The sequence below is a fragment of the Thunnus albacares genome, chromosome 15 (assembly GCF_914725855.1).
Source record: "Thunnus albacares chromosome 15, fThuAlb1.1, whole genome shotgun sequence".
NCBI lineage: Eukaryota > Metazoa > Chordata > Actinopteri > Scombriformes > Scombridae > Thunnus > Thunnus albacares.
Genome location: NC_058120.1, coordinates 15,660,913 through 15,687,818, shown reverse-complemented (window position 1 = coordinate 15,687,818; position 26,906 = coordinate 15,660,913). Strand labels below are relative to the sequence as shown.

Here is a 26,906-nt window from a genome sequence, read left to right as displayed (position 1 = left end):
GATGTATTTTGACAGTTTTATGGTTCAGCAGAGACCTCTTTATTGCGTATCTTCGCTGAGTGCATCATACTGTAATCATAACTTAACCACGACCTTGGCCTAGCTTGGTGGGAAAGGAGGCTGTATGATGCAACATAAGACATTGATTTGGTTTTTCACACAGATGAGCAGCCTCTTTGCTTTTTCTCTCATCTAAATCCCAAAAGAAACATGACCTGAAAAAAAAAAGACACTTAAACTTGCTTGATTTCATCTGAGCATTGCGATCGATATTTATCACCAAACTTACTTGTTGACCTGTTTTACCCTTAACAACAACAACAACAACACACACACATACACACATGTGCTATGCCCAGCACATTCAGTGCAGTGTGATTATTCAGCCTTTCGTCAGCTGTTTGATTGCTTCTCTCAAAGGGCAAAGCCCTGCAGTAGCTTGCATGCAGGATAATTAGTGTTGTGATACTCAATAACCACGGGTGCCTGTCTGCAAGAACCCATAGGCCACTTTGGTCAGTTTGACTTGATGCACACCAAAGGAACTCACACTCAGTGAGCCAATCAGGTAATTGCAGGTTACAAGGGTTTTGATGATATATTTATGCAGCATATGTATGACAAGACTGCTGATTCTGTTACAGCAATAACAGCCGCACCTTCCATCTGCTGAATAGTCTGATTCATATTCTGTGGAGGCCAGAAACTTCCAAGGATGTAATACAAAACATTGTCATCTGATCACTTTTCACACACTCACTTAATTAGATTTACCTCTCTCAAACAGTGTTTGAGTTTAATTGCGGCTCATTATTTGGGATTGAATTTCATAAACTGGATTAATCAAGAAATAACTGAAGATGTTATTTGTAAGCTTTTCAGAAAATGCCGCCTCTCGTGTGCATTTGAGCATTCTGTCTCTGCCAGTTGCTACTTTTGGTACCTACTGACCAAACAGCTGCGCCACACACAAGATGTGTGTCAATATTTGAACGTGTTCTGCCAGAAGAAAAAAAAAAAATGTTTCTTGGCTAAACAACAGATTTAAAAAAATGCTGCAGTGTGGCAAAGCAGTGTTTAAAGATGATGAATCACGAATAATCATGAATAATTTTAGTTGTATCGCAAAGTAGATCTTATTAAATGTGTTTAATATGAATATTCAGTGTCAAGTCAATTATATTTATATAGCGCCAAATCATAACAGAGGTTATTTCAGGGCACTTTTCATATAGAGCAGGTGTAGACTCTTTACATTATTGATTATTAAAAAATATTGCACTGTGCATTATAAATGCACTGTGCAGCATAAACAAAAGTAGAGAATATACTGTAGAAATAGATAAAGGAATTAAAATAATAATAATTTAATAAGTTATTAATAATATATTGATATTAATAATAAATTATTTAATATGTTTTAAGTTTATATATTTTATTCACTGAACAGGAAGTGAAAACAAAGTGAAGAACACTCACAGGTCAGTGTGTTGTGTCCACTTTGGTTCACAGGGACAAATTTGCATTGTGTGATTAGGTGATCGACATATTTCTCTGACATCCTTGTGTCAGACAGCACATTTGCAAAGTCTTTGCAGGCTTTAATGAATATTGAGTGTTCTATCTCTTTTGCCTTCCAATTAATGAATAGATGTTGGTAATTATTTGACCAATGCCTCTCTCTCATGACATGTCCCATATCCATCACTAAGTTAAAAATAAATTAAAATCAATACAGCTGGCAGACTCTTAGGACAGTGTCAGTGCTTCCTATGGAGGGACCCATGCAGGTCTGAATAACAACTATTGATCCTCCTTGAGGAATATTCTCTTTTATCACCTCCCCTCCTCTACATGCGCACACATGCACATACAATAGATAAGTGTTTCTTTTCCCTCTTCTCTCGTAGTTACATACATTGGCAGTGGCTGACAAAACCTCATCTTGTTTGTTCTTATCGCCTCACCCGACGATAAAGGATGCAGATCGGAAAGTCGAATACAAAAAAAAAAAAAGCAGAGCTGTTGCCGATAAAAGCCGGCAACGGTTGTGATTTATATTTCAAACGATTCCCTCTCCCGTGCCTCTCCCTCTGTGTCCCCTGTGTTGTAGGTGGCCATTGTGTAAACAGCTCCTTGAAAAACAAATGGTTCCCTAAATTGTTGTAAAGAGCTGTGGCAGCTCGATCCGACCGGAGGCCCAGGGAGAGAGGGGACGGGAGATAACGTGTGTCAGCAAACATTGACTGGGCTTTATCACAATGAGGTTTCTGTGTTGGAGAAGCTAGAGGCAGGCCAGCTAATCGTCCTCCACAGAGTGCACACATTCCTACAGGTCAGGGCTCAGGGTTGTATTTATGTGTGTGTGTGTGTATGTGTGCAGAAGGACTTTAGGTGTGTTTATGCTCAGGCTGATTTGGCGACTCAGAGAAAAAGCTGCAATTTTGTCAGTTTTTTTTTTTTTTTCCATCCCTACTCCACTCCCTCCTCCTGTCTCTACACCGTCGGTTAACTTTGTATACTGTGACCTGCGATAAGCCCGACGGAAAAGCAGTGTTTGCAGTTATAACTGTGATGACTATTTGTTTACCCTTATCTAAACTGCACGATAAATCACAGACAAAAAGTAACATCTGGCGGAGTAGGGGTCGAAGAGGAAAGGAGGACTGTGTGTGATTTTTTTTTTTGTTGTTTTTTTTTTGTTTTAACGGAGGGGTCACTCTCAACTGCCGGGGAGTGGGTGAGAGTTTACTGCTCAAGGACAGAACAGGGAATTAAGTTTCACACAAGCATGAAGGGGTTTACTCTCTTAACAAATGACATCCGAGGAGAAGGCACACTAAAAGCACTCAGGGTGATTCCGCTTCAGCTGTGAGGTTAGCCTGGAGGCATCTTTTCATCTCGCTTCATGACTCGGGAGTTTTGCCCCATGTGTCTCTTTAAGTGTTTTTTCTGCTCTGTTCTTCTAGGGCAGCAGTTCTGAACTGTTTCAAACCTCAGTGCAATAACACCCGAGTCTGTCACCATGCTGCCTCCACTAAGATCCACTCAGCTGCAGTTACAAATCCTAGCCAACAGATGTCAGCCTTTCCAGTTGATTTCCTTGAAATATTGCTTTGAGAAAGCAGTGCTGTCAGTGCCTTCATATCTACAGCCTCAAACATGCACTGAGACTTAGAATTAGCAATGCTGAGGACATGCTGGTCTAAGATTTACACTTTTAATGTGATTCTTTATTGATCCCCCAAGGGAAAGTCTCTTTTTGCATGGCTCCTCTGGGGGAGGTCAGACAGCAGGGTCAGATACAGCACCACCCCCCCTACCTCATACCCCCGGAGCTGGTAGGAATCCTGCGTCTAGTGACACTTCATCAGGGTGAATACGTCCTGACACGGGGGGTTTGAACCCTGGTCATGTGACTGAAAATAGCCCCTCGATGGATTATGCCACCATGCCACCCCAGTTGTGCAGGGAAATGAAAAAACAACAACAATCACAGGTAGTGAATGTCAGTGTACAAGCTGTGTGTTACAAGCTGGCGTGTGTTTCCTTAAAAAATGTCGCTATTCACTCTTTGCATTGCATAATGCCAACCGTTTAATCCTGTTTAGCCGTCAGGCCTGTGATAACTCCTGGGGAATCGCTGCTATCCTTATCGTATTTATCCAGTGATGACAGATTAGTGGGCGTTAAATGCACTTCACATACAGTAGACATCGCCCTGGATTGGTACAACGAGTTTCGGGGAGGGTGGGCTTAGACGGAGTATCTTTTTTGTTGTCAAAAAAAAAAAAAAAAGATGAATGAAAATCCACTCGTGGAGTTGGCTGCATACTGGAACAAGATAATTCTTGGCAATAAGTCTCAAAGTGAACACTGTAATAATTCAGCAGCAATGCACACACACAGATAGATAAATGTAGTGTACCCAGTGACTGCTGTATCTGAAACTACTGCTAAAAATGAATACAGTTTGCAGCATTATCCTTTTGATTCAGAAATATCATATAGCACATTTACCATGCACATATTTTAGGGGTTTGCATTGCATGCTGTTGGTTTTGCATGCTGAGAGGGTTTAAAAGGCTCCAGCATGGAGTTGTGTGTGCTTATGCTGTTGAATTACTATGAAAAAAGCTGTTGGGATAATTCTCATGAGCTCATACACACACACACATACACACACACACATATTAAGTAGCTGAGTGTGCCGGGTGAGTCTGTTCCTTCCAGGCAAGGGCTTGTCTGAGAATCTAAGAGGCAGGCAGGAAGGCACAAGGTGGAGACCTCTTCAGATCTGGCTGCTATTAACAGTCTTGTGATCTGCTCATGTTTACCTACTCGCACAACACTGGTACTTGGGGCTGTGTGGAGCATGGGACGCGGGGCCCAGCCTCTTTGAAGTGAAGTTGATCCCTCAGACTACGCTCTTGGTAATTGCACCTTCTCTTCTCTTCTCTCTCTCTCTCTCTTCTCTGACCCCCCCCCCCCCCCCCCCCCCCCCCCCCTTCACGCTTCCCCTTTTTATTTTTTTCATTCTCTTTCTCACCAAGATGAGATTTAGAGAATGCAGATGGGGAGCTTTTAATGTGATTGTATGCCTCTTCACATCTTTGCTGTGATCTGATAGAAATAAATAAGACAAATTTAAATATACAAATATTTTAAAAATGTTCAAAGAAAATATCTTATAACTGTAATAGTGAGGGATTTTCATCACAGGGAGCTTATCAGCATTGCTGATACTGTTTATATACTGTACTCACTTTCTTTTTCTCTGCTGTAGGGCTTAAAAAAATCATGTCGTTCGTCTATAATTCACTCTACCAGATTTAGATTATCATAATTGAAAAGTGGAAGCAAAGCAACGTGAACAGACGGAGACTAAAATGTCCATGTTAAGCAGCAGATGACAAAAAAATGCCATTTTGTTTGTGCACTTACGGTCTGTCAATAAAGTAACCGTAATGACACTTGATTTGAATTAGTTAGGGTTTTTTTTCCTCTTTTTTTCCAGTGATGTTTACTCCATCCACTGTCACTGACGTGTGCTGTGTTCAGTGGCGTGCGGCGTGGAACACCTGTGTATTGTTGTAATTACTTTGATTATACCTACTACGGGGTATTACAGCAGTCTGGAGAGAGGGTCCAATTTAACCTGCAGTGAATTTCAATTCTCACTCAAAACAAGAGAAAAAATTGCTTTCTAGAATATTTGATCAGCAGAGAGATATTCATATGGTTACATGCTGTGAGTTTGTGTGTGTGTGTGTTTGTGTGTGTGAATATAATAAGCAACAGGGATGCATACTGGACTGTGAAGTTCAAGGTTCGCACTTTCCTTTGCTTTTGATCAGTTTTCCGTGATGGGCATTGGTCTGCATCCAGACATGTGACAGTCCAGGGGGCCTCATTGGTGATGCCTGCTCTCCCAAAAGATGCCAGGTGCCTGATTCGGAACAAATGCTCACAAACAGAAACACAAACACACCAGAGGGACCCTGTGTGTGTGTATGCATCTGTGTATTCCTCCCTTTGACTAGGAGAAGGGTAAGGATGGCAGGTATTGAACTGCGTTGAAGTAGAACGAGCAGCCATGGGCATCTCCCGGTTCATGACGCTAGTCAGAAAACTGACAAGCCAAAGCTGCTTTTTATTCTGCAGCTACAATGTAAATGGAGCTCCCTCCTGTCCCTCATGCAATCACCCCAGACCTACTAACTGCACAGACAGTGGTTTGGATTCCCTCTCTTTCTCTCTCACTTTCTCTTTTTCCTGTCTGTCTCCAGCAGCCTTAATACACCTCCGTCTCTCTTTCTGTTTCTCCCTCTCTCTACTGTTCCCCCTTGTCTAGTTAGAGGGCAGATATACCTTTCTCGCCAGACAGGAGAAACCTATACTTTATCACTGCCACATATGGGGAAAGGTATTTTCTCCCAAAGGGAAAACTGGCATGCAATTATAATGTTCTAGCTGCCCCAAACATCCTTCACAAAATATATAGCATCCTGTTTTTGACTTACATGAGTTTATGATGTCTTACATGGTACCACGGTGTTGCTCGACTACTGTGGATGTTTCCCTTTCTGTCTCCTTATAGTCTATTTACTCAACTGGGCAAAGACTTTTTAAACTGACCTGCAGGTTGTTGTTTTTTTTTTTTCACCAGCTGTGAAAAGTATGTCATTTCAAGACGAAAAACAGTGCTTCACAGTGACAGTCAGAATAAATGGTTTTCCAGGACAAGATGGATTGAATACAACTTTTGCAATTAAAAATATTTGAAGACTGTTCATCCCAGGTTCACTTCTAAACAACGTGGCCTTTGGTTTCATGTGTGTTTTATCCATATAAATATTCTCACAGAGATAGTGCAAACACACCTGTGATTAGTTGGAGTAAATTGCAGACAAATAAATTGAACGAGTAAATGCACGAAATTACAGATGACAGCACTTTGAGATGTCTGGAAGCAGTTTCTAAACCCTGCGCGCTGCTGCAGTGTGCCCCGTCATACTAGCCGGCTTTCTACCATCCGAGTGGTAAAGTGGGACAGATGTTGAGGGTTAGAGAGGCCCCAGTGGGATATTGAAAATGATGGTTTGGCAGGGAGTGCGAGACAATAAAGGAAGGGTTCTTCCTTCACTACACCTGACCTGATCCTGCCCTGGAACCTGTTCAACTTCATCTCAAATGAAAGAAAGGTGCCCTTTGTCGTGCCCAACACTAATTTACATTTACATTCAGAATAAGGATTCCCAATATGCTGTGTGAGAATGTATAGACACAAGGCTTCCAAATGCTGGTGAAACCAAAGAGGAGTGTGGGTTTCGAACATTAAAGAGGCGCTTGCGTAAAATAACATCCCCTGGAAAGATGGGAGTGGAGAGCTTCAAAGTGAGAAGACATAAAAGTGCATTCTGAAGTGTCCAGTTATCAATTCCCGATTCATTGAGGGATTGGATCAATAACTGTCCTCTTGAATTTCAGGACAAGCCTTTGAAGTGAGCAGTGGGGTTACAGTATGTGTACAATACTGTATATTTTGTTTTCCCGGAATTGATGCTTCACAGACTTAATAAACCAAATATTAAACTTCATAGCTTTTTTATATTCCCAACAGTCCTCTAAACATATCCAATACATGCAACATCAGTTGCTTCTGGGTTCAAGCTTGAGTTTCAAAATTTCACTACATTCATAGTAATAGAAACGGATGCTCTAGGTTTGACTGATGTACTTTATAACTTTTCTTTTCAAGAGTAAAACGGCATCCCATTTCTTTGGAGGAAAGACACTGTTTTGTCAGATTGGTATTCAAGTTACCGTCGGATGCTGCATAATTGTAGGCTGCAGCTGCCAGAGCACGGCAGACCTTCCATTGGTTTTACATTTCATGAGAGTTTACATATGCTATGTTTCTTCAAGTGGAAAATTGTTTTCTGCATGGTGCCAACAGGTGGACTCATTAGAGAGTCAACATAATTATGGCAATCATTCCTCTCTGCAATTAGAAATATTGATCATTTACATATTATCCCAAGCCATGGTTGAGTTTATTGTTTTACCCACTAATGTTTCTAAAGCCAAACATCTGTAGTAAACAGCAGTCAGGACTGGTGTGATAAACTTACATACAAATTTGAACATAAAAAGGGAGACTGTTATTTTATATCTCTAAAAATAAGTTTTGGAATTATTTTCACCCGAAGAAAAAGTCCCAATGAAAAGGTCTGGGAGTATTTTAGATATTGTCTATGGATAGAGACACTGCTGTTGAATTTTTCATATTATCTTTTTCAGTGCTGTGAGCACCGAAAACAAAATACTATTCACCTTAAATGTATTGGAAGGGAGGCAGAGGTCTCAGAGGTCGATACATATCTTTGTCTTTGGCAAATGAAAACAAAACTATCTGCATGGCTACATGTATTACCACTAAATTAGAAAATTATTTTTTTAATACCATCTTTGTGAACTGACCCTTTAATGATTGGATTAGATAAATGCTGTTGAGTTAATACATGAATGATGAGACGAATCTTAATCTTTATTTGTTTTGCTTATTTTAAATACCGCTAACATTCCAGATAACCATCCACACTTCAGTCAGCCAACTCATGGGGAATAGTTTATTATGTGAATGTAAACCATGATGTATGGCGTCCGGGCTCTGACCTCGTCGCTCCCCACAAGGAAGCACCAAACAGCTATACTTGCTTTCCCTTCAGGGGGAAGACGCAGAGCCTACAGGATGATGCTGTGGGGGCTTTTGAAATGCTATATGAATGAACAGCAGCGACACTGGTGGCAGCACAAACAAACTTGAATGTGATCTTATTTCATGCTGCTCACAGCACCAGTAGTTTTCCACACAACAGCACAGTATAATGGAGTTGGTTATATTGTTAAGGAGTTGAAGGTCAAGCTCCCTTAGGCCATTTGTGTTCCATCACTTCCTGTAATATTTAAAAGCAATCCGAAACTGCGATTCATGTAACTGTTCACAATAAACACCACATTGTGTTTAGCCAGGTTGATGCTTTTAATATGAACTAGTAGCAGTAGGAAATGTTTGGTTTGCATCAGCAGTAACTTGCAACTGTGATACGGCTGCAGGAGAGTGAACAGCAGTAAACAGTGAGGCTGTCATCAGTTACATAAAATTAACAGCAACTCACATGCACGCGTTGTTTCCTGTGAACTCTGATGCATGTGAAGGCGATTTGAACAATGAAAACTACTAGAGAGGTAATCAATGCATTGGGTGGCTACTTCTGAAAAATGACGATTGATAAATAGTATCAAAAACAGGGTCTGAACTCATGAAAATAACATTATGAATTTATCTGCAACACAATTCAGTGTAAGGGAACTAGGTTTAATATGAACTGTCCTGTTAAGCACTATTGTTGTGGTCTGGACAGGCAAAGGTCGAGTTTCCATGTCTACTCACCAATTCTGTCCTCCAACCCCAACGGCTTGCAGATGTTGACCAAGACTAAAGGTTGGCTTGGGGCATTTTAGTTCACTGCACTTTGTTGTCTACCTCTCACTTTGCGAACCAAACGTCTCTGGCCTAGCCTCCCAGGTCAACCACAACATTGACTTGCTCCCAGCTTGTCAACGTGTCAGGGTGCATGCAGGCGTGCTGGAGAGGACGGATGGGGCTGAGGCGAGGAGAGAGACAGACACATGAAAGGCTTGCATGTTGTGAAGATGGTGGTTGAAGATGGCCCTCTAAAACATTGTTCACATTATGCTCTGCCTAGAGAAAAAAGGCAGTCCAGTGGAAATGAAATGACCCCTCTGGACCTGCTGTCATGTGACATCTTTGTTTTCCAAGCCTGCAATCCAACCCCTATGTATCTCAAACCTGTCCCAGCAGCATGAATCAAATGTCCTCTCTTAATCTATTTTTTGCTATTGCTTTGGCTTGAAAATTAATTCATTACACTGCTATACATACTTGACAGTTATGTATCATCATGTAAATGCTCCCATAGAAACGCTGTGCACCGTGCATTTTACTGCAGCCCTAGTATAATCTCAGCATGTCTAAGCAGACACATTAAAACTGTTCTCACAACAAGTCTTGTCATTCTGCCTCAACCAAAAACATTTTCAGTGTCGCATCACATTAGATCAGTGAGCAAAAGAGACACCGCACCATTAAAAACATTCCTTTTTTAAACTCTTCTCTTTTTGTGGGCTTTAAGCTGGGATTTGAATCATGTAACATTTCAAGAGGGTTTTCACCACAGAGAAAAGGTCCGTTTAAACTTGCGCTATAATAAGTTCTGGCCTCTCATTTACACCACAGTCACACGCAGCACAAACAGATGTTGTCCCAGCCAATAGGGACAGATGTACTGGTGGACATAACCAATGTGTCCCCTCTTTCCATACAGTTTAAGTCACTGTCCAAACAGGATTAGTGCCAGCTTCGAAGTGTCAAAGCAATTACAACAATGACATCAGTGTGGTTTGGGGGTTATGGCTGATGGAGTGTAAATGTCTGCGGAGATGAACGCCTACTAGCTCTCAGTTGTCACCGCCCACCCTCTAGTTCCATCTGCTCCTCTTTCTGATGCATCAGATTGGGTATTTTTTTTGACAAAAGATGCACCAGTCCATCAGAGTCATGGCAGTTTGAGCTGCTGGGTAGATTAAAGGTGGCCGTTAGTCATCTGCAACCGCCATTCAGTGCTTTTTATTTCCAGCCTCACAATTGTATTCATAAGGTTCTAACAGTCTTTTCTTATCTGATTGAGGAGACAAATAGACGGTTGCATTAAACAAATTATGCCTGATGCAGTAAAACCTTTGTAGTATTAATAAAACGGGCAGGAATTAATAAAATAGCCTTGTTGCTCTTCATTTTTAATTCTGAAAAGAGGAAAAATCAACAGTTCAAATCTTTAATATGTGGTGCATATCCTGCTAATCTCCAGCAGAGAAGAACACTTGCGCATATGCTGTGGATTTGCAGCATTTATGTTTCGCTTTATGCTAATCTAACATACTTAAAGGTAGTCAAGAATTGAAGCATTCCTTGATATATTCTGCGGGGGAAGTAAGTTCATCAGTTGATGAAAAATGAATTGATGAAAAAAATGTACCTTGAGTGTCCTGGACAAATACATCCATAAGCCACTTACGTAGATAAGCTAAGTGGCAAACCTTACTCACTCCTTTTAATATGCCTCACTGGTGCTCAGAGAAAGAGGGAAAGCAGTACAGATATGACGTACCCTCTTGCTCCCCCTCATTAATCTTAATAAAACAATTGACCCCTGAATAGCTTATTCCTGCCCTAGACCATTAGGCTGCATGACCGAGGCTTTAAATATTAAGCAGGCTTTGTAAAATTTGATAAAATGTTTAGCAAATGGTATAAGGCACAGAGCACTCATGGACGTTTTCTCTTACCCTTGTGTTGTAAATGATAGATATGTTTTTATTAGGCAGAATGCTGTTTTAAGCAGCATTGTGGTATTGATATTTGCCCTCAGCTTGCATGATTTAAGATGGCAGATACATGTAAGCCCATCAGGCTTTTACCTCCCCTACCTTTCACAACTAACTACTCTGACATAATCTTGCAGTTGATTTTCATAATTTAAAAAGACAGTGACCATATGAGCTTTACTACTACGCCGTTTCTCCTCTCTGTAATGCTGTACTATTTTTGCCCCTTTGCCCCTTCAGACTGTGGCGATGGAGCACAGTACACCACACAATATACAGTAATTTGTCTCTGATTAAAATTTCTGCTGAGCTTTGAAGCCCATACTCGTGTTCTGTGCTGAAGTGGTCTTCCTCGTCTGGTAAAAATTGAAAGCCTTTCATCTCAGAGGGCTTAAGGGGTCAAAGGAACACCAAATAACCCTCCCTGTTGTGTTTCTTTTTTTTTTCCTCTGAAGCTTGTAACAAACTGCACCTTTGTCGGACGCGGCCTCTGTCAGGCCGGGGCTGGGGGGACTGCCCTCGGGTTCAGGCTTTGGAGACCCTGTCAGCTTCAAAATGGGGTCTGCTTTATTTCACCCCTTGACCTTAGGCCCAAAAAGAGCCACGCAGGAAAAACAGAGAGATATATGATACATCAAGGCCTAGTGAAACTCTACGGCTGGGAAATGAGGAAGCTGCAAACTGCAGAGTGAGCAGAAAATGAAGGAGCTTATTGTAGGTGGATTTTTAACACTGCAATTCATATTTGAGGGTGAATCAAAGGTTCATACATTGTGTGATCGAAGCCAGTTCTAGTCCAAGTTTTGTCTTTTGATTGTTATTTGATTGCTACACACTGTATGGCAATGTGTTGCAATGTCTCTACTCTGTAAATAACCTGATATGAATGCGAGGTTGTCTGTCACAAGCTTTGCATATAATTTTCGCCTTCCTTACTTTCAATCATTTACAAATAAATAACAAGATAACACTGAAACAGAAATGGGGTAAATTCATTAAACAGTCTGGTGAACTGAGTGGCATCCAATTTTATCTTTAAGTGTAAATTTAAAGATAATGAAGTGCAACATCTAATAAGAGGTATAAAAAGGAGAATACGTGTTTGCACTTGAATTGAGATTGACAAATCCATTACATTTCAGAGTTTCTATTTTCCAGGAGAAATTGAAATCCATGGATAAATTCTCAACTTTGGCGCATCTGCATTAAATGAATGAAATTGATTGACTTGGAGATGTTGCTGCATAGCCAATCAATCTAAAGAGGGACAACCCAGGGGGCGTCCATGGGGATGCGGAGAGGAAGGGCCTCCTATTATTTTGGGGCCCAATGTCAGCCAGTCCTTGACCTTGGGGGGGTCCAGGCCTCCGCACTCAGGCCGGGGTGAGAATACTGGGACAAGAGCGGGGATGCTCAATATGGGAGAGCCAGGCTTTCAAGCTCAGGGTCACAGGGTCAGCATCAATGCTCAGGAGTATTAATGAGTGACCTTCGGAAAATGGTGGAGGAGGACAGAGGGATGGAGGGAGGGAGGAGCGGAGGAAAAAAAACGAAGGAAAGGGTGGGTGGGGTGAGTGGCAGAGAGAAAACTGTAAAGCCCTGAGAGAATGGAGGCTGAGACCTGTTTCTCCAAGATAACAGAGATTGGCCTATGAAAATGCATCCATCACAAGGCCACTAAGCCGGAGCCTTCTTTTGTGTGTCCATGTAACCCCTGTCGGCTGAGAGCGAGGGCTGAGGGAGGAGGAGGAGGAGGAGGAGGAGGACGGGAGAGGGGGAGAGGGGGGTCAATCTGTGGAGATGGAAACATTGGTTAGGGGAGGGGGGTGACGGGGTTGTGGGGGAGAGGGTAAGGGAGGGAAGGGTCGCTCAGGCCAGCCTGGCGTGGACAAGTGAAGTGGGAACGCTCCATTGCTTATTCAACAGGGAGCAGATCTCTAAGAAGATAGAGGCCCACCAATCTTTTGAATGGGGGGTTTTGGTGGAGCAGTAGCCAACGTGCAGGAGATTTCTAATTTTGCCAGTGAGCTCTCGGCTTAGGGGGTTTGTGACAGAGCGGTCTGGATGAGCAGAGGATGGAGCGAGGTAGAGAGGACAGGCAAAGGAGGAAGAGCTATTGCTGTAATGCTCTTAGAGGTTAAAGGCTTGGGTACTTCTCTTCCAATAAGGTTTCCAAAGTATGTTCTAAGGAAAAAATTAGCATCAAGTGCAAGTAACAATTAACCTGCTTTTATCCTCGCCATTTATAGATAGATTATTTTATAAGATGCAACTCCTAAAACATTGGTTTTGAATTTTATTTCAAATAATTTATTTTCTTGCCTCAGTTACAGTAAACTTTGAAGTGCGTACTTTCCGTCGCTCTTTGTGTTTAAAGTGCAGAGTTTGAGTCTTTTTTAAAACACTTCCTTTTACAACAGTGAGCTTGTCATTCAGAGTACAGTGCATCTCCATCTCCTTTTTACGTCAGAGATCAATGAGCATCTGCAGGAGTGCAGGAACAGGATTGTCTGCTTTATACTGACTTGTGTTTTCCCCCCCATCACCTGCTGCGCTCTCCAGAATTTCCAAGAAAACATTCTCCCTCCCCTCCATGTCACAGCGTGTTCAGAAGAGCAGGTTGACACAGATGAGCAACAGACGAGAGATAGATTGTGTAGGTAGGGGGCGGGGGTCTGTGCTTGTGCTGATGACTTCTATTCTGCATTGAAAGTGGCACATTGAGGCATTCAAATTAATGTGACTGCCTTCAACTTTTCGCTCTTTCTATCTCTCTCCTTCTTTACCCTCAGGCCTTTTAATTTTCACTGGTCCTTCCCACGGCTTCCGTCCATCGTAGAGACAGATGCACCATAGGCGCTTTAAAGCTCCGTAATGTATACATTATTCATATCACTCCACAAAAGGTGCTCATTAAACTTTACATAGCCAATGGAGTAGGCAGCCATAGATTGAAAGTGTTGCCCATATCACAAATGTCACAGTGGATTGACAGAGAAAGGGGAGAGCGTTACTGGGGGTTTGATTTGAAGATGGCTTTGATTTTACTCCAGAGTTATTTGCATTCGGCTTTATCCGTTCTCCTTTTTTAGTTCACTGTCTTTTGTATGTGAGGCGAGGAACTGTGTATTTGAGTGCTACACTGAAGTTACGAATACGAGCATATAAATTTAAAAAAAAAAAAAAAAAGTGATATTTCCATGAGGCATTATACTACCTGATATTATGGAGCACTATGCTGTTTAATACCTGTCTTTAGCTGTAATGTCTTTTGTGATTGCTTTATCTGTCTGACATTTGCCACAAACACACAAGTAATTTTGGAAGAATAATTAATTAATCTAACTAATTAACTAACTACAAAAACACAGCATTTATTGTAGGTTATTGCATATTGATCTATATGTTGTGCTGAGCACAGTAGGACAATAAGATACTACAGGAAGGAGCAGATCCATACGGTGCTGGAGGTTGATGTATGCATGTATGCATAAACCGCATATACGTGGAGTTATTCAACATCAAATGCATCTTTACATCTGCCTAAACCCCAACAGTGTTTCACATAACACAAACAAGCTGCCATGGAGGGCCCTTTGGGTAAAACCTACATGCTTTCGTTTCCCTTGGTCGGGGTCTCAGCAGAGCATTCATCCCTTAATAATACAACACTTAACCCTCCTGTATTGTCCATAAAAGGCTTGGCTGGCAGGTACAGTAAGCTGGTGGGGCTAACAAAAGCTTGGCACCGAGCTGAGAAAAACATCCACACAGGGAAATGAGCTGTCATTACAGTAGCAAGGCAGGGTACGCAGCACTCAGGCGCACTTCTCTGTATGTGCTCATCTCTTCTGCTTGCTACCCCCAAGGTCCTCTTCCACTCATAAATACATAATTACGCCCACCGCCCGCCATGATGATTTCTGTTTTCATCAGCTGTCAGAAATGACCTGAATTACCCATCACTGTTTGACCCAAATGCAGCCGTCAGATATGTTAATCACAGCTTACATAACCACTCAGGCCTCTTTCCACTGACTTAAACTGTGTGTATGCTTGTGCCTGGAACCTCTTTAAATAGCACCTGTCACCAACAGAGCAAAATAAAGAGAAAAAAAAAATGAATAAAAGAAAAATTTGAGATGAAGTATTTTGCATCCATAAATTAACCTTGACTTTGACGTCGCTCGGCGGGAGGTGTGCTGAGCTGTACCTTTTTAATGTTTAACATGACAGAAAATACAGAAAAACAGAAAAGGCTGATGTCCCTGAAAGCTATGGCCTGAACTTATCTAACATGCAGAATGAGGAGGAGGAAAACAAGATAAATGTTATGTTGACTATTCTTTTTTATTTTTCTGTCTGTCAAGAAATACTTTGACAGTGATAATTAAATATGTATTTATGTAGATATCGCCAAGATAGTTTTAAAAGGATGTAAACAATATCATTTTCATAGCTTGATCTAAGAATTCTGTACTTAAATTTATTCTAATGAAGCCTCTCCAACACTGAGTCTATGCATGTCTTTGGCATTAACAAATTCTACCAGTATCTAGTGAACTGGGAAGACCCTTTTGGACATCTTAAGTCTTACAGCCTTAGTCTCTTGGTATTTCATGTTGTGTCTCATACCCCACCATAACCTTCCAGGAGTGTTTTAAAGTCAAGTGTGTTTGACATTTTAGTGTTTGAACCCGTGTAGCTCGGTACAAGCAGGCTGTTCTTTCCCGACAAAACACGGCCGAGGTCACAGTGGGAATTGTAGGTACAATCCCACAGACTGATGGCATTAATATCTCTCTGTAGCACATTTATAAAACTACTCTTAACTCATACCATTAACTGAATTTACATCAATATATCATGACAAAATATGTGCCATCTCAAGCCCACATAAATTCATAGCCAGTGGTTATTTGGATTATGTGTAAGATGTTTGCCTAGTGTAACTAACTGATCACTTTGTAAAAATACCAGTTGTTCAAGTACATTACATTATCTCACTCTCATATCTGATGTATGTGGTTGTAATTAGACACAGAATTTTATCAGCTAATCAACAGTAATATGCAAGTTAAAAAAAAAAAAAAATTGCTGTCAGCGCAAAAGCATCACAGCAACAAGTTGCAGTAAAGGCTTTTTGCAATGTTATCTCATTAGTGGTAATTATAACAGATATCATCCTGTATTATTGTGTGAGCCAACATATCCTGAAGCAAAAGTCCTTCCCCCAGCCCGACGCCTGTTTCCACATAACACTGAGTAGATTTCGCTCTGCCATCTTCCCTTTGTATAAACAGTGCCTGCAGTCAGAGTCTGCTCTGATCAAAGGGACAAATCTATCCAGGAGCAATCAGGTTGCTGTGCTAGCCTGGGCTGCTGACAACTCCAGGCTCTTTGATCAGAAATACATCATCTTCAGCAGGCTGCCTGCCTGGATGCCTTTGTCTGGGGCCAGGAAATAGGGGAAGTGATAGCTCCCTCTTGGTGCTCTTCTTCGCTGCTTCGCCTTTTGGCAGGCAAGATGAAAGCTACCCCAATTATAAGTGAAAATACCCCCAATGAACTGAGCTGAGCTTCTGGGGTACAGCTAGAGCCACCACCCCCCCTATATCATCACTAAATCTCTATCTGGTGTCTATGCATGATGGTACAAAAGATATTGTCAATTTCTCTTTTCTCTTCCCCTGTCTTGCTTGGTGAAATGAGACTTTGGTTGAGATAGTGTGCCAGTGCAATTGAGGTCACATCCAAAAGCATCGGTCTCCCTCCTCCCAATTTAGTAACTGCAGTTCTAATAACATGGTCTTGTCGGCAAGGAAAAAAGAAAAGTGAATGTCTGGGCCTCTAAGCATACCTCCTTCGCTCCCCTCCCCTGCTTTCAGCCCCTTGACTGTGAGCTAAAGCAATTTTTTTTTTTCCCCACCCAGCTTTAAGAGGTGGAACAGGAGATGTTGAATGATGGACAGGTGTGCAGGCATTGTGCTGTTCTGCTCTGCACTGAAGGAGATCATTGATTTGCATTACAGTCCCACACATAAAACACAACACTCACACACACACACATATATACACACACGCTCCCCCATCCACATCTTACTGTTCCACCCGTATGACTGCACCACCTCCCACTTGGCAGCCCCCACCTCGGCTCCTAATCAAGGAGCGAATGTTTATCTCACTTCCTGTCTTTTATAGGGGTGGAGTGTTATCTCCAGCTTCTGGTACCGCCTCACCTGGGCTGACCTGAGAGGGAAAGCTATCACGCCTCGGCTCAGGCTTTACAAGCCAGCGCGGGATGATGTCAAAACCATACATTACCTCACAGAGAATATACATCTAGATGTATTAAATGAGGGCTATTTCAGGAGACTTAACCTTTTCTCGCTGTCATGCTTGACTCATATCTTGGCTCAAACAAATCAAACCAATTTCTCTTCCAATAGATTACCCAAATAGTTTTTTTTCCCTTACTTGAAGTACACCGAAAAAAAGCAACAACAACCGGGGGAAGCCGGTGCCTCTTAAAGGTGTAATCCCCTGCGTCAACAGCCTCAGAAGCATATCAGGTGTCTTTAAGCTCATCCACCTGTCAGTGAGCTCTTCCAGCAATTACACATCTGTCAAGTGTCACCTATCTCAGCTCTCACTGACAAGGGTTATGTCAAGCAGTCAGCCATTACGGCGGCCCAAATGGAGTCTGCATTGTTTAGAGCCAGCAGGAAGTGGCTGCGGCATGGAAGAGTGAGCAGGGTCTCCATAGTGTGACTGAGAAGCCAAGCTAACGGTTAGTTTCGGAGGTGGAGGGGGCTTCTGTCCAGATCTCTTTTCTCGTGTCTCCTCATATTTCTCAGAGCTAGAATGGCAGCAAGAATGTTTTTTTTTTTTTTTTGTTCACTGCAATGAGCCTTGAGACTCATCCGGGCTGGTTAAATCTTTGCCCAGGGCAACAGCTTTTATATGCATGAGCTTGATTTGACCTGTCTCCAGGCTGTGAAGAGGGTTATGCAAAAGAGAAAATCAGGCAGAATATTAAATATGATATCAGGTTTAGCCTTTCCATGTGCTTTAATATTGTCTAGTCTTATTGTTTTGATAAAGAATATATACAGTACGGTGTGTGTTTTTCTACTTACAGCTCCTTCTGTAGAGTTTGTTTTGCCCTGTGGTGGAGGAAAGACGTAAATGTTCGTTACTGACATAATTTTTTAATGGCAAAGTTGTTTGTTAAGACTAAAATCACCACCTCCTCTGCAGATGTATGTGTAATGAACAATTTAGATTTAAAACTCTAAAACATTGTTAACTTGAACTAGACAACCATCGTATTCTGTTGGCTGATATCGTGCGCAAGGTTGTTACATGTTTTTTTAAGCTCTTCAAAAGCTACTTTTAAACACCTTGCAGCCCTTGAATATTTAAGGGTGTATTACAGTCTGAGTGGATCATCAGATCGCGTCTCGTCTCTGTGGCCTGTTATAATGGCCCTTAACACCCCATCTTTGTTGCTTTCTCAACTGAATTTTGTATCACAGGTGCTATACTCAGTGTTAAAAGCTTGCAAGTAAAGAAAGAAAGATTGAATCTGGGTCACTTTAATGCTCTCGTCCGTCACACCGCTACATCTCCTCAGGCCTGAGACGCAAGGCACATTGTCAAGTATTAATGAAGAAAATGTCCCTGTAGGGCTGGTGTTTGTCAAACCAAATTACATACATTCAGTTGGAAAGGTGAGGATTAATCTTTCAAATCCCTTCTGGATGTGTAGGATCCACCATATAGTCCCACACTGAAAATAACCCCCCTGACGCTGACGCGAATCGGCTGAGCAGAAGCATTGTGCTGTTATGGTATACATACTGCAGGACGTGATGCCAGTAAACTAGTGAATATGCTGACAGCAATACAGTACCTTCGATAGCTGCAGCAGCTGGTAAATATGCACACACTTACACAAAAACTGGGACAGAATATATTCTAGCGGTGTGCCAGCAACTGTTTGTTGTTTTCATTATTGTGTTTTCCATTTTTGGCTTTTTCATCGAATGAATAATTCTGACTGGTGATAGAAAATACAGAGAGAATAAATATAACAGAGGAGAAACTGTAAGTTTGAGGGAGGCTTTAAAAAAAAAAAAGAAAATAGAAAGAACCTGCATGACAATAATGTCTTGCTTAGGTGGTCATACAGCAGCAATCCTTTGTGGGGGCTTAAAACACAAATGTTCGCAAATGTTTCTTTCATATTTATTTTAATCACATGAACAAAGAGCACATGAAAAAAACACATAGTCAAACCTACTCATGTAAAACAAGCAGCCAAACAAATAAGCAAAAAAACTCCATTCTAGCACAGCCAATTGTGTGTCAATAGCTCTGTATTTTTCTGGCAAAAATGGCCTTTTTCACAAACCGATTTACAGTGATGGTTGAAGCTTTTGTCCCATGTGGCGGTTTTATTTGGATGCGGGGAGCAAAAATAATTCTCAGTCAATTAAATGCCATTGATAACACAGAGACGGGCTGCTGTGAGAACAGCAAAGCAATCCACATCCTCGCTCATTTATGGCGGGGATTTGGTCTACCATGGGAAAGAAGCACTGGAGGTGGATCTGCAGAATTTTCCCCCTCCATCTCTCCTGCTAGTGTCTTGCTGAGATTTAAATAAGCCTAAAGATTACTTGAGGGCCTTTAAATGCAAATTTTGGTGAGTGTGCAAAGCCCCTCCTGTAAACCTCAGCCTTATCATTTGCCTCCCAGATTAGGGCCTGTCTAAGATGGGAAGCTGGCTCCAGGCCCCCCAATAAGCTGCAGGCCAGGGGCCACTCCAGAGAGAGAGGGAGAGCGAGATGGATGCAGAGGGAAGGAGGCTGCTATGGATATGTGTGCCAAGGTCAGTGGTGGCTGCACTCGCAATAATCAGCAAGTATCAAGAGACTTACATCTGGGGGTTTGCTTATCTCACTGTGTGTTTGTGTGTCTCAGCATGCATGTGTGTGTGTGTGTGTGTGTGTGTGTTTGTGTGTGTGTGTTTTCAGCGACTTCAAACACAACCACAGTGCGTTCAGTCACAAGGGCTCAGAGCCAGGATCTTTGACAGATTAGGCAATAATCAATTAACAAATTAAGAAAAAGTAAGCATAACTGCCTTGTATCCCATGCATTATAAAACACTTTGGTGCACAGCAAGAGCAATTGGCTCAGCATCCTGCAGTTTATTTAGGAGGGATAACAGATGTTGGAAATGGTTTTGATAGGTATATTGCTCTGAGGAAAAACCAAGACTATTTATGGTTTGAAACATGAAAGGATCCTGGCTTGTGGATGCATTTATATTTGAATGGCACTCACTTCATTACTTAATGATTTGAAAAGGCTGTTAGGAAGCTGAGCCTGAGCCAACGAACCCATGACCCTGCTGAGTCAATGTGTTAAACAGACACAGGCTCTGCTTCAAGCAGTTACGCTTCTCACACTATCAAAATATGACACATGAGTATGGAATAAAGGAAGCTACATTAGACTTGATGAAAATACAATGGCTTGTACCAATATAACTTAAGTTTGTTAAATCACCTTTAATCAATATTTTTCTCATAACAATAGATCATTGCCAAATGGGTCACTTGTAGTGACAAAGAGAATTATCAACAACTCTGCAGCTCCCCTGAGCTCTACAGAGCATTATAGCATCTTTTAGCTCATTGTTTTGGTTTTACTGGTTTAATTCACTCTCACTGCTCTTATAGTGTCGTTTTCAGCTGCAGCAGGCAGGTATTTTCACAGAAAAAGCTCCACAAACCAACTGTACACTACTTATCAGGAACAAATGACACAGACAAAGTTAGTGACTAGCTGGTGAACATAGTGGAGCCATTAAGCAGCCAGATATTTCCCTCAGGAGTTGGTGGATGCCAAAGCAGAGCTAAAAGCAGAGTGAATATAGACTTACAATTATCACGTGGACACAAACAAGACTCCAAATGCATGCTAACATTGCTGTGTGTCTGCTGAATGTGTAAATAGACATATTGCAAACACATTTCCCACATTAACTTTATTGATGATATGTCAGTGTTGTGGTCGCAGCTTGTTTCCGTTCCCAAGTGACCAGAAAGTCAATTATTGCAGGTTTTTTAAGAATAGAGATTTATAATGGTATGCATAGTAATAGAAAAGCAAACTCTAGGTCTCTTTCAATTTCTGTAACTTTAACTGGGTAAATGTCTCAAACTGCTCCGGTGAAGACAGCTTCTTTTTGTTGACAGAAGCAACTTCTATTTCTAACATGACCACTTTGACACCTTCACCACCAATACTGCTAAAGTCCTCCTATGCTTGAGATTAGAGGTGTTATACTTCTGGATTTGACCAAAATGCATTGTTTTTATTTACATAATATGCTAGAATTAGTAGGGAGGTTATTCCACAATAGAGGAAACGTTGAGTTTGATAGCCTGACAGACTTTTCAAAATAAGGAAAGATGCACCAAAATATACTTTAAGCCTTAACTTCCTCTTAAAACTAGTAAAAATATTAGGTGATGTCACATACAAAGTTAGCTATTTTATGATGATTTATTTGACATAGGGAACTTGTATATTAAGCCCCTTTCACACATGCACTGCAACCCTGAAATGTTCTGGACATTACCCAGAGGACCTGTATGTGTGAATCAATCAAACCGGACATTAAGCAGACTTTACCCCGCCATTTTCTTAGTACAAAGTCTGTGTAATGTCCAATTGAGCCCATGTGTGAATACAGGAGATCATTTTCTGGAGAATTCAAAGCCAGCTAAGCTGCATTGTTTTGACTGGGCCTGAATGCTCTGCTGTGAAGCTAGCGCTAATGGGAGAGAGGACTTTCTGTGATTTCTCGTAAAATAAAAGCTGTTTTATTTCTGGTGAAAACCTTAAAAACACAGAATTACAACTGCAATGTACTTTTTGCGTCATGTCCTGCCTCCTGCATGCTCTACCGGGGCCTAAACCAAATGGAGTATTTCCAATAGGTGAGAACACATCTGACATGCTCATTCAAGTACTCATTTTTCTGATAATTTTGTTATTTGATATAAAAAGGGGTGTGACATCATGATTGACAGCTGTGACCGCCGCTCTCAAACCTCCGTCAGGTGGCAGGACGGCTGAGGGGACGTGTCCCACGGGCCGTCATCCCGCCACCCGACTCTACTGCACAGACTCTGGCTCCAAATGACATCACACAAGCAAGATGGCAGCTCCCAGAAATTAGATATTTTCGCTTCACTTTTGCATAGCGGCAGGAAATGGAAGAATTTTGAAACCCTTTTGTATTGGCTTTATATAGAGAGTTCTCCTTTTTGACGTGGGTGTACACTAATATAGAGTTTTCTTGGAGCCAGCGTCTACTAGCCATTACATGAGCTGCAACTTAAGGCTATTCTGTGTCGGCTTCAGTGGTGAGCCATAATGGTCATTGCTTGCTGCTAAGCAGTATGACTCAAGCAGTTCTATTGCTCAAGGGCGCTACCATAGTAGTTATTTGGGAGTGTGCATTTACTTTCCCTGCTCTGACGCTTCCAGCTTGGCTTTCCATGTCCCTACTTTTCTAACCACCAGCTAGCAAAAGTCTGCAAAGCTATCCATTTTACTACCTATCAGACTACCTCGAACATTGAGGTCACTGAACTGCAGCACTATACCTCAGCGTGCATTTACGGTATAGCACTTTATGTCACTCCACCCTCTGATTTTTCAACCTCACAGTAGCCTACATTCTGTGCATCTGGCACAGTGGGTAAGCACAGCTGGTGTCAACAAGGACCTACGCTGTCAAAAAGCACCAAACTCAGGTCAAGGTCATGGAGGGAAAAGTTAGTGATGGTGGGAGGAAGGGTGGTGGCAGTCTTGACTGATGTTGTGGTTGACTGCTTTCTCTCTATAACCTCACCTACCTCCCACTAACAAACACACACACACACACACACACACACACACACACATAGAAGCCCCCTTTCATCCCCCTTTTCTCTACTATGTCCCCTTGTCATACATCCTCCCCTCCTCCCTCCCAGGTGCTCAGAAACGATGTGGATGAGGTCGAGGACACGAGGAGCCCACCGGAGAGAGAACAGATGTCACATGCCTCTTGCACCACACTCAGGGATGTGCGTGTGTGTGTTCTGCGCTGTGACAGGTAACGTGTTGTGGTTGAAAGGTAAAGCCGGGCCTTACTCCCAGAAGGAAATGGAATGAAATGGGGGCCAATAAAGGGGGAAGGGGCACCGGGATAAAAAGAATTGTATGAAAATAGGTTCGGGATGTAGACACCTTGTTGTCTGGTGTTCAGCGTGAACTTTACAAAAGGCTGTCAGTAGAAGCCGCGGCTGTAAAATGTCACATTGTATATGAGATGTTTTCAAACTGAGCTTGGAAAAAATCCTGATAATCAATACATAAACAATAAAATGTGTATTTGATTTAAATCACTGCCCCAGAAAGAGATGGTGTAAATCACTGAGACAACCATCTCAGAGTGGAAAGTCATTTAGCGTTGTTGCAGCTGACAAGACGAGGTCCTTTGTCATGGCAGCATGCATGCTTTCATTTATCATTCATGGGTCATATTGTTCTAGATTGGTGATTAGATCGTTGGCAGATTCAGAGCTACATTAATGGCCCAAACATATGCACATACACAAGCATACGCATCGATTAGAGGTTATCTTTTTTTTAAAACTGAACCTGTGAGCCCTGTACTTGCCATCTTACTGTAATTGAAAGAATTATTGCTGGTTAATTCAAAAGTACGATATGTTCCCAATAAAGAAAGCTCCACCTTTGTCATAATTACACACACACACACACACATACACGGCCTGCTAAATGTACACTTACCTGCGAATTAACTCATTAGAAATCACGCTGATAACAGACATGTCATGTCCAGCTACCACATGGAAAGTGATCCACTGCGTCCCCTGCGATACCTCCCTCTGTGATAATGTACATATTCATTATTCAACAAGGCCTGTCAGATTAACAGAATATTCGGCAGATTAGCTGGTTAGCTTGTCTGGTGGTCTTGTTTTTTATCCAGCGACTGAGTGCCCTGACTGAACACGTCATAATGGCAGCAATCCCAGGTGGTGTGTAGTCAAGGAGCACACCTACTTTTGATCAGGTCTGAGATTCTGAAAGGTTCGGATGGATTATGCTGTCTCTAAATGTTTACATTGAACGTTGACTGATCATAACTTCACTGATGTATGTGTATGAATATTTACATGTCATGTTTGGCCACAAGGGAAAAGGATTTATCCTTCAACTGGAGTCAGAGGTATCTGTGAGCCAACATCTCCTATACCTTCCAGGTGCTGTAGCCTATGTATATCCAGCAGAGCTTAAGTGTTCAAAGCCACTGTCACGCTGTGGCCAGTGAGTCCTGCATGATAAGCAGGCATCTCTCTCCTCCAGCACGGTCCCTGTTGGATGATGAAGACATCAGAACTGAGTGATGACTTCTGAGAGCGGGATTGCATACTATAAACGCATGTTGTGTATACATGTGTGTTTGTGTATGTGTGTGTATGCATTTGTGTGAGCTAACCAAGCTGTTTAATCTGAACCAGTCATTGAGGTTAGCATGGTTTTGGCAGCTTTTCATCTTTCGTTTGAAGGTGACATCACTGAGGATTCGTCACATGAGTGTGCATGCTATGTGTATGTGTGTGTGTGTGTTTGTGTATACGTTATGTGAGTGAAGCTACAGAATGTGTGTATGTTAAACATATGCTGACAATTATACGTCAGTTTCCACAGGGAAACCAGTGGACAGGATGTAAAGTGTATTTGAACCCACGTTACATAAGTCTACAATCAGGGGGTATGGTAGTGATTCAAAGTATGGTAAACATGTTGGCAAGAACTAATCAGTGAATCTTTCATCTTCTAGTGTTGCAGGAAGTTTATTCATCACTCTGGCACAGTACTGTATACTGTAATGTAGGAGTGTAGAGGGACTGTAATGTGTGTGTGTGTGTGTGTGTGAGAGAGAGAGAGAGAGGGAGAAAGACAGAGAGAGAGAGATAGGGGTTTGAAGGTGCACAAACATGTCTATTCCCATAAATAATTAACAACACTCATTTTACAGCAGCGTTACAGTCTACACCTTTTTTTTTTCAGAGCAGGCAAGATCCTCATCAAGCAGCTTATTCCAACAAACACTTCGAATCATTAATTGGTGGAGTGGATTTCATTGGACAGCCCTTTATTAATGTTTTACAAGAGGATTGCCTCATTCTGAAATTACAGGCTGAATGTATTGCTGATTTAGCCTTTGCTCTGGGACCAGTGCAATGCTCTTCTCAGTTCCATTTGTCGGGCCCCCTGAGTGTTTACAATTGCCTTCCATTGTAAAAATCAGACTGGTCTGACTCTCCCTGCGGTTGACTTTTGTTAACTATGAGGTGCCACGTCCTAGTTCTCTATATGTAGGGGAGAAGCAGCCAAAGAAGCACCATGGGGGCATCGTAAAAGGGCCTCACAGGATATAGAAATAATGACCGTTGTTTGCAAAAACAGGATAGTCCAACTCAAATCATTTCCTTGTGTATTTGTCCTGAGTGATCATAAAATCTTCCGAGAACACTCAAAGTTGTCTGCGGTGTGCTAATCCAATATGGAACAGGGACAAGGAGAAGAAACATTGCCTCTAACTACCTAGTTATCTAGCTGGGTCTGCCAAGCAGTCTGAATCTGCTCTGATTTTTGGCCTATCAGTCTGGAGAGTGAGGGCACAGGCAGTGAATTAATGGTCAGGAGATTTATTTGTTTGGTGTAATAAGGACTGTAAAACAGTAAGAGCTCTGTGCAGCCTTGCAGGCCCCCTGCCCCGTGGGTACAATCAAATGTTGCCAGTAAATCAATAGAGCTGGAAGAGGTTTTTATAACCCGAGTTTAACACCAGGCTCTAAGTGCTCCAGGTGGCAGGTCATTTGTTCATTATCCCAACTTATCACAATAAACAATGGCAACTCTGATTGGACTACTAGGAGAGGAAAAATTGGAGAGGAGGAAGACAAAAATCTCAGGTGGGCAAGAGAGGGCTAATAAGGAAGGCAGAGAGTAGGCAGGAGACAAGGGAGGATCAGAAGATTAACCGCTGTAATTACGCACAGGAGCACAGAGGAGGACTGGGACAGTATGAGTAACAGATAGCGTGAGAGCTCTTCAACCCATCAGGCTGCACCAATGACTCCACTGATGCCAGGGTTATAATCATGGCTCTGCTTTCAGTGCTACCAACAGGTCTGGGCTTTAAATGTTGTCAATATAGACAACAGTACAGCCTGGTGCTTTTTGCAGGAGCAGGGTTGCAAATGTACATTTTTTTTAACCTTTATTTATTCAGGAAGTTTCACTGAGAGGAAGCCTCTCTTTTGTAGGAACGCCCTGATCACATTTACACAGTTCCACACATTTACACCTGGAAGCTCCCTAGTACAACCACAGTCTGATCTGCCAGCCACTGAGCAGCTCCACTGGAGCAGTCAGGGTTAAGGGCCTTGCTCAAGGGTACCTCAGTGGTGATAATGAGGGAGTGGGGGCAAGAAGGGCATTGGAGAGGGGCGAGTGCTGCTTTTTCATTTTGCCCCACCTAGATTTATCCTGCCGGTCTGGTTGAACCGACAACCTTCTGACAAGCTCGCTTCTCTAACCTTTAGGCCACCACTACCCCACCTCACTGTAAAAAGGAAAAAAAAGGGGTTGGGTTGTGTACAGAAACTAGATTGATTGCTGATGAATTTTGCGGCCTCTTTAAACATGGCTCAAGCTGGTCTTGAATTATATTGCAAGAGTGAATGAGAAAATTTCTAACTGTCAGATATGGCAGCAGATCATTAAAAGCAAGGAGTGTTTAAACCACCACAGAGATTCAGTTCAGG

General features: G+C 42.0%; 1 protein-coding gene across 1 annotated transcript in view; it reads left to right on the top strand.

The window, feature by feature from the left end:
* LOC122998366 (doublecortin domain-containing protein 2) overlaps positions 1-19,754 on the top strand; it is an 87,091-nt gene extending 67,337 nt beyond the window's left edge. Inside the window, exon 13 of the mRNA XM_044375225.1 lies at positions 19,735-19,754. Coding sequence (XP_044231160.1) covers positions 19,735-19,739 — 5 coding nt within the window. The 3' untranslated portion in view covers positions 19,740-19,754. The remainder of the gene's footprint in view (positions 1-19,734) is intronic.
* The last annotated feature ends 7,152 nt before the right edge of the window (positions 19,755-26,906 follow it).